The following is a 7,158-nucleotide window of genomic DNA, read 5'->3' on the forward strand; positions in this document are numbered from 1 at the left end:
AGTAGGTAAATCACAAACTTTTATCTATACATATAATAAAACAGTAAAAATATTTTGTCTGTACATTTAGTATTTTCGACTGAAATGGATAGAGGGACACTTAGAATGAATAATAGAAAGCAAAAATATTTTTTTTTAATTTCTTGTCTGTCTGTCTGTATGTATGATCACGATTATCTCCGAAAGTACTAAACCGATTTACTTCAAACTTTCACCAATTGCTTTGTTTTAACTCAGAATAACATTTAAAGTTTGTTTCATCAAAATCGGTTCACAAAAAAAAAGTTATCGACATTTGAATGAACTCAAGGCATCAGTATGCCGGCAAATAAGTTACGAAATTAAAAATTCAAAGTCATTTATCATTATACGACGGAATTATACCTATAACATATAAATATAAGTGAAAGGCGACTAAGGGATGGGCTTACAAACTTGGGATTCTTTTTTAGGCGATGGGCGAGCAACCTATCACTTTTTGAATCGCAATTCTATCATTAAGTCAAATAGCTGAACGTGGCCATTCAGTCTTTTCAAGTCTGTTGGCTCTGTCTACCCCGCAAGGGATAAAGACGTGACCATATGTATGTAGTCTACTTTAATTTCGACACCAACGCAACGGCTTCGATGGTCCAGTGGTTAGCCCGTGAGACTGTGAAGTTGGCGGTCCAAGTTCGAATCCCAACAATTACAAGATATTTTTTATTATTAAAAATATATTTTTTTTTGTATTGTTTGAGTATTTTATGTAAAAAAACTGAAAATCAAAATACTACATATAATAAAACGGTAAAAATATTTTTTCTGTACATTTAATATTTTGACTGAAACGGATAGAGAATTTTTTTTTTACATTTTTTGTCTGTCTGTATCTGACTGTATGATTAAAATTCAACTCGAAATTTACGCGGACGAAGTCGCGGGCAACAGCTAGTTTATCTCTAAACCAACCACCTCTATGATATATCATCAACTTCTATATGAGACAGTCAATATATAAACCTTCAATATTGAGGTTTTGAAATGATTTTAATATTAATTGTAGCTTGTAGACAATATTGAACAAAATTAATTACTGAGTGCTGAGAGAATATAAATCTTCGGCTTCGGCTTCGGCTTCGGCCGAAGGTTGTGGCGATAGCCGATTAATCGGCTTCGGCTTCGGCTTCGGCCAAAAATAGACCTTCGGTCGGACACTATCTTCACCACATATGACACGAAAATATGTAGATATATATATCTAGAATTTCATACATACATAAAATCACGCCTCTTTCCCTTTCTTTCTTTCAGAATTTCATATACTTATCAAATGTCAAAAACTCCTTAATATTCGCTCATTCGTGAGACCATTCGGCGATGGCATGGTTACCCGAAGCGTATTGTCTCCTTAAATTAGGGTGAAAGATAAGGGATTAAAGGGATAATTTCTTTTGTAATAAAAAGATATTCGCCTCAAAACGATACCATACTTTCCTGAAATCCGCATAAAAATCGGTTCAGCGCAACGGTAGCGAACTATAATTGTGGAAAACATAGGTACATACAGCTCAAACTGAGAACCTTTTTTTTGAAGGCTGTTAAAGAGAAAGATATTTTGTAAGGAAATAAAGGTTTTTCCGTGAACTGGCTCGTTTAACATAACGATATAGAGGCATGCGTCGATATAGAGGCATGCGTCGATATAGAGGCATGCGTCGATATAGAGGCATGCGTCGATATAGAGGCATGCGTCGATATAGAGGCATGCGTCGATATAGAGGCATGCGTCGATATAGAGGCATGCGTCGATATAGAGGCATGCGTCGATATAGAGGCATGCGTCGATATAGAGGCATGCGTCGATAAAGAGGCATGGCGCTATATTAGGTAGTAAGTTAGGTATGTCGACTTACTTACGGGCACTGTATCCGTTGAGAATCCGTTTTTCCAATATAATTGAACTATGAATTAACTTGAAGGTCACTTATATAAATACTTACTAGCTATCTAGCGTTAAATATTATTTGGAATTGGCACTAGCTTGGAGGGACTCTTTTGAATGGATTTTGATATCAGAACCCTTAGGCGATGTATAGGACTGGGGTGTGGGGTTAACAATTGTCGTTAATATTTGAATTTAATATTGAAATATCTTCTTAATTATGATCGAGTCAAACTCGCACTAACCCCTTAGAAAGTTCAGTGCTAGTTTTACTCGAGCAAACAAGTCGAGAAAGTGAACGCAAATTTGTATAGAATCTAAGTATGTAAACCTCATCATACACATGCATATGCTGAGTGGAAACCCTTTTGGTCGCATCATGTATTTTTTTTAATTATTACTAGCTGTCCCGGCAAAGGTTTTTTGTCACAAATATTTTTTAAGTAATTTCTAGTTAAAAAAATGTTAAGGATGGACAACCCTTATCAAAGAGAGGTATGAAAAATATATGTTGGCCGATTCTCAAGATGTGACGAGTTTCTTATGTCAAAGCTCGGTGCGCGCCCGCATTAAAACTGTATTGTTTCTAACCTCTTTTTTGGTGTACTCGGACCTTATTAATCTTGCTCGCAATGTAGGGTATTATTATTATTTTATTTAAAACTTTATTGCACAAAAAAAAATGTACAAAAGGCGGACCTAATGCCGTTTGGCATTCTCTACCAGTCAACCAGCTGACCGAACAGAAAAAACTTTCAAGTTGTTGGTTGTGTGTGTTTGGTTGGTTGGGGTTCTGATAACAATACTTTTAATGTTTAACTCAATAATCTCTCGTGGTTTACACTATCGTTGTCTATTTAAATTGATTGCGTGAGGCACTTCAACGGTATTTATTTATCTAGAAGCGAGATAGGTTATGTTTGAATCATGAGAGAGCGTGAGACGTTTGTAGCGGTAATAGACTTGATGCACCTGGATTATTTCACAATTACTAATTGTCCAATAACAAGATGTGATACATTTATGCATGTGTCTGCTCTCACTATTCGGCTAAACAAACCTATCTTTATCTTTGCTATTTTTGGTAATTTTTCCATGAACGGAACAGGCGGTAAAAAATGTTCATCGTTCGTGAAAGTTCCTACAGGTTTTAAAAGCTTGTTTGCAGTTTTTATCTAATTGCGGTTGGCAACACTATCTCACGCTCTCCAAGATACAAATGTATAAAATTATGAATAAGTCATGCGCGAAAATAAAAACAAAGCCATAAATTGTATACATATATTTCTTACATAAGCTTGCTAACTACTCAGCTATGCCCACTGGAAGATTCAAAACTTCAAATGAGCATATACCTTCTTTTTTTTTAAATATTGTCTATGTCTGTGATATAGGCACCAAGTTTTTTTTTCTAGAATTATTCAAATATCGAATTCGCTTACTCTTTGAGCTCTATTTAGGAACAAACTGAAGAATTTTGCAGCTCAATTTTTTTTTTATTTGTTAAATAAATACTTATCAGACAAAAATCAGTATATTTGTGTATGTCATAAGTCATTTGTCTGAATACTTAGGACAACGCCAATACTTATTTTTTCTCTTCTGCCTAACCCTAAGGTTTACTAAAACTATAGTGAGAGACAGAAGACTTATGCTTACACCAAACCGGTGTGAACCCAGCTTAAATAGGTGCCATATTTTTTTTTATTATTATTAGTTGAAAAAAATACTGAGCTGCAAAATTGACATTAAAATTCATTTAGTTTCGTTTCTCGATCAACATTCGCTCTTTTCAATGTAAAGAAGGAAAACATGATTTAAATAACAGCTATACAATCAACAAAAAAGTATACAAACTAAATATTGGAACGTTTGTCAAAACTTTATCATATTAGGTCTTGTAAAAAGTCTGTAAATGAATAAATAATTGCAGATTATAATTTTGTGTATATATAGGCCTTGATAATGTTAAAAAATAATTTATTACTCCCATAATTAAATGATTTCAAATTTAATCATACAAATTTTAAGGCCTTAAAAAAATTACTAGGCAAATTTAAGGCCAATATTGGAATAAAATGTGACAACAGAAGTGATAATTATAGTGAATGTGACATTTCGACTGACACTTGTGACACCATTAGCTTTTTTGTGCACGTCATTCATTCTTGAAATTTATTTATTTATAGCAACTCATTATTTCCATAAATTCAAGTAAAACATGTCATTTCTATTGTCTCAAATTATTTCCAGTTCTATGATTTCACAACTTGACAAAATTATTCGTTTAAAGTAAGCTTAGATCAATTTAAAATAGGCCTTACACATATTTTTAGCAATACATCAGCTTTTTCAAACGTTCCAAACGGCTAAAATACTGAATCACTCCATAGGGTTGATGGTTATGGTCTTGCCCTTGGGGTCATCGAACCGGTCCATTGTCCGGATGTCCATCATCATCATGACGCCGTAGAAGAGGATGGCGAGCAGCAGGAAGACGATCATCAGGCATGCCAGGATGGTGGTGTCGAAGTATCCGATGCAGTCGAAGCCCTGGCTGAAATCCATGTCGCTTTGGTTTCTGGCCTCGAAGAACGGTTCCACCTGGATGAGAAGGTGGATTGTTGTAGAAATTATATAAATATATCAATATATTACAATGCACAGTTTTAATTTAAAATTCAAATGTAACCTGTAACCTACTAAATGAAAAATTTAACACATGTTCGTTTTGTTGTGTAGGGGTTGACGAAAATCAAATTTATCTGATAAGTTCTGATATACATATATAATCACGTCTATATCCCTTGCGTGGTAGACAGAGCCAACACTCCTGAAGAGACTGATTGGCCACGTTCAGCTGTTTAGCTTAATGATGAGATTCAAATTAAATGTTTTTTTATTCATTATTATTGGATACTTCATATCGCTTTATAATAGTCAAATCTTTTGGTTTCACAACATTGGTTGATGTTAAATAAATTACTTAAAACTAAGTTTACTGCAGCTACCGAGGCGTCAGTGCAGAAGAAGCAGTAATAAACTGCACTGCAGCATTTAATAGTGAAAGGTTGCTGGCCCATCGCCTAAAAGAATCCCAAGTTTTATAAGCCTATCCCTTAGTCGCCTTTTACGACATCCATGGGAAAGAGATGGAGTGGAGTCCTATTCTTTTATTTTTATTTCAGCTCTGATAACTCTCTACAAATTTAGTTTCTGATTTTGAACTAGTTCTGTGGCAACAATCCTTTGCGATTACAAGTAATTATTAAAATAATTATTCTATAAAAAAAGGATTTTACAGTCCTGTGGGTCCAAGTAAGTTTTAAGTAAAAAAAAAAATACATACACGGAGGTCGACGAAGCTGACACTGTGCGATGTATCGTTGTGGGCTGTGAAGTTAACGCCCAGTCCGCATTGGTATGAGTAGTTGTTTGGCGCGTACAGTTGGTTTGTGTTCGGCACCAGTGTTTGTGTGTTGCCATCCTTCGTTAGGCCAATCGATTCTGAAAAAAATTAATAATTTTATTATTCCACATAAAAAAAAGGTTGTTAGGCTGAAGAAAGTAAAAAAGTGTGAAGAAATCAATAGAAATAATTGACTACAAGATATCACTTATAATTATTGATGTCACATCACTTAAAACTACTAATATTAATTGTTAATCTTACCAAAATACCAATAGCCCATTTGGGCTGCGAAATTCAGAACTAGTGTGACGCCATCGTTGAAATTAAGAGTGCTGCTTTGGCTTCCAATAGTGGCATTGTACGTGGAGGAGCTCGACAAGAGGGTGGTCAGAGTGCCAGAGGTAGTTCCGCTCGTGTACGTAATACTTGAAGCGTATAATCGGAGACCGTCCACTACGTAGTCACCAACCAACGCTGTGTCACCGACTTGACGTCTAACACGAGAATGGTCAGTTGTAACGGTCCATGACGGGTAGTGAGCAGTGTAAACTCCGATGATTGAAGGGAATCTCTCTTGGAGCTTCTGGTACACCTCTTTCATGAAATCGTTGTGACGTTTCAACATGTCCGCCCTGGATTCGCCTTCGCGTGCGTCCTTCAAGTTGATGAATAAGAATTTCCCCTTTGTCGCTTCAAGGTCTGCTGATAGTCCGGTGTCTGTCAATTTAACATGGTCTACGTTATCTGTGTCACCGACTTTATTGAGTACGCGAAGGGCGTTTTGGACTGACGGGAGATAGTAAGATTCCCGGAGGTGAGAACGGAGGAAAGGGAACAGTGTTTTGCCATCAGCATCTTTACGTGAGAAATCTTCAACTGAAAGCGTTTCTTCTATGAAGACTACGGTAAAAGGCTCCGCCTTCAGCTCTTCAGTGACTATGTGGCCGAATTCTTCGGGATCGACGGTGATTAAAGGATTAGCTTTGAGCGAAGTCCTTGGCAAATCGCCCCATAGAAATACCGGGACTTGCGACCCATAACTCTGCACAACACTTAATACTAACGTAAGGAACACTAGATGGCAACGTGCCATTTTGCTTAAAGCTATATTAATGGACGTCTCACTATAGTAAAAATGAATCTAGTCCAAAATCAGCCTTTAAAATAAAAATAAGAATAAAACTGGGCGATTACGACATTGACGATTGACAGCAAATAATTTTGTCTATGGTGTCGTATTGGTCATGTGAAAAAGGGTTGCCAGATATCTGATGCGAATATGTTTCAGTAATTTTAGTTTTAATACTTGTTTTAGTATTAAAAAATTCTCGACTTTTCTGTGCATTTAAATGTTCATCATTATTAAATTTTAGAAGAGGAATTATGTTGCTGCAATTTTAGGAACAAGTTCATTTCTTATTTCTTTCGTTGACCAATCTTTATAGAACTTACAATTTTATTATTCTTTCTTCTTGAGTTTAGCTTCGGCTGATTGATTGATTAAAGAAGGATAGAATGTAATTATTTGTGAATGTTTAAGTACGAATTACTCCCACTCTTTTTTACTCATACTTTATCTATAATTTTAAAAGAGTGATGTTATAAACGCCTGGCCGGCGCAATTCTTGGAAAATTGTGTTGATACCATAGCTCATATTATTACTTTAAAATACATACATACATATGGTCACGTCTATATCCCTTGCGGGGTAGACAGAGCCAACAGTCTTGAAAAGACTGAATGGCCACGTTCAGCTATTTGGCTTAATGATAGAATTGAGATTCAAACAGTGACAGGTTGTTAGCCCATCGCCTAGAAAAG

The 7,158-nt window shown here is 35.7% G+C and overlaps 1 protein-coding gene across 1 annotated transcript; it reads right to left on the reverse strand.

Moving 5' to 3' along the window:
- Nucleotides 1-3,191: 3,191 nt before the first annotated feature.
- LOC106137534 (V-type proton ATPase subunit S1) lies at nt 3,192-6,566 on the reverse strand. Its single transcript, XM_013338379.2, has 3 exons — nt 5,598-6,566; nt 5,274-5,431; nt 3,192-4,528 (listed from the first exon to the last, which is right to left on the reverse strand). Exons 1-3 carry the CDS (start codon nt 6,427-6,429, stop codon nt 4,307-4,309), a joined length of 1,212 nt encoding a protein of 403 aa, XP_013193833.2. The 5' UTR covers nt 6,430-6,566; the 3' UTR covers nt 3,192-4,306.
- Between the last annotated feature and the right edge of the window lie 592 nt (nt 6,567-7,158).

Source organism: Amyelois transitella, chromosome 31 (genome assembly GCF_032362555.1).
Source record: "Amyelois transitella isolate CPQ chromosome 31, ilAmyTran1.1, whole genome shotgun sequence".
Lineage (NCBI taxonomy): Eukaryota > Metazoa > Arthropoda > Insecta > Lepidoptera > Pyralidae > Amyelois > Amyelois transitella.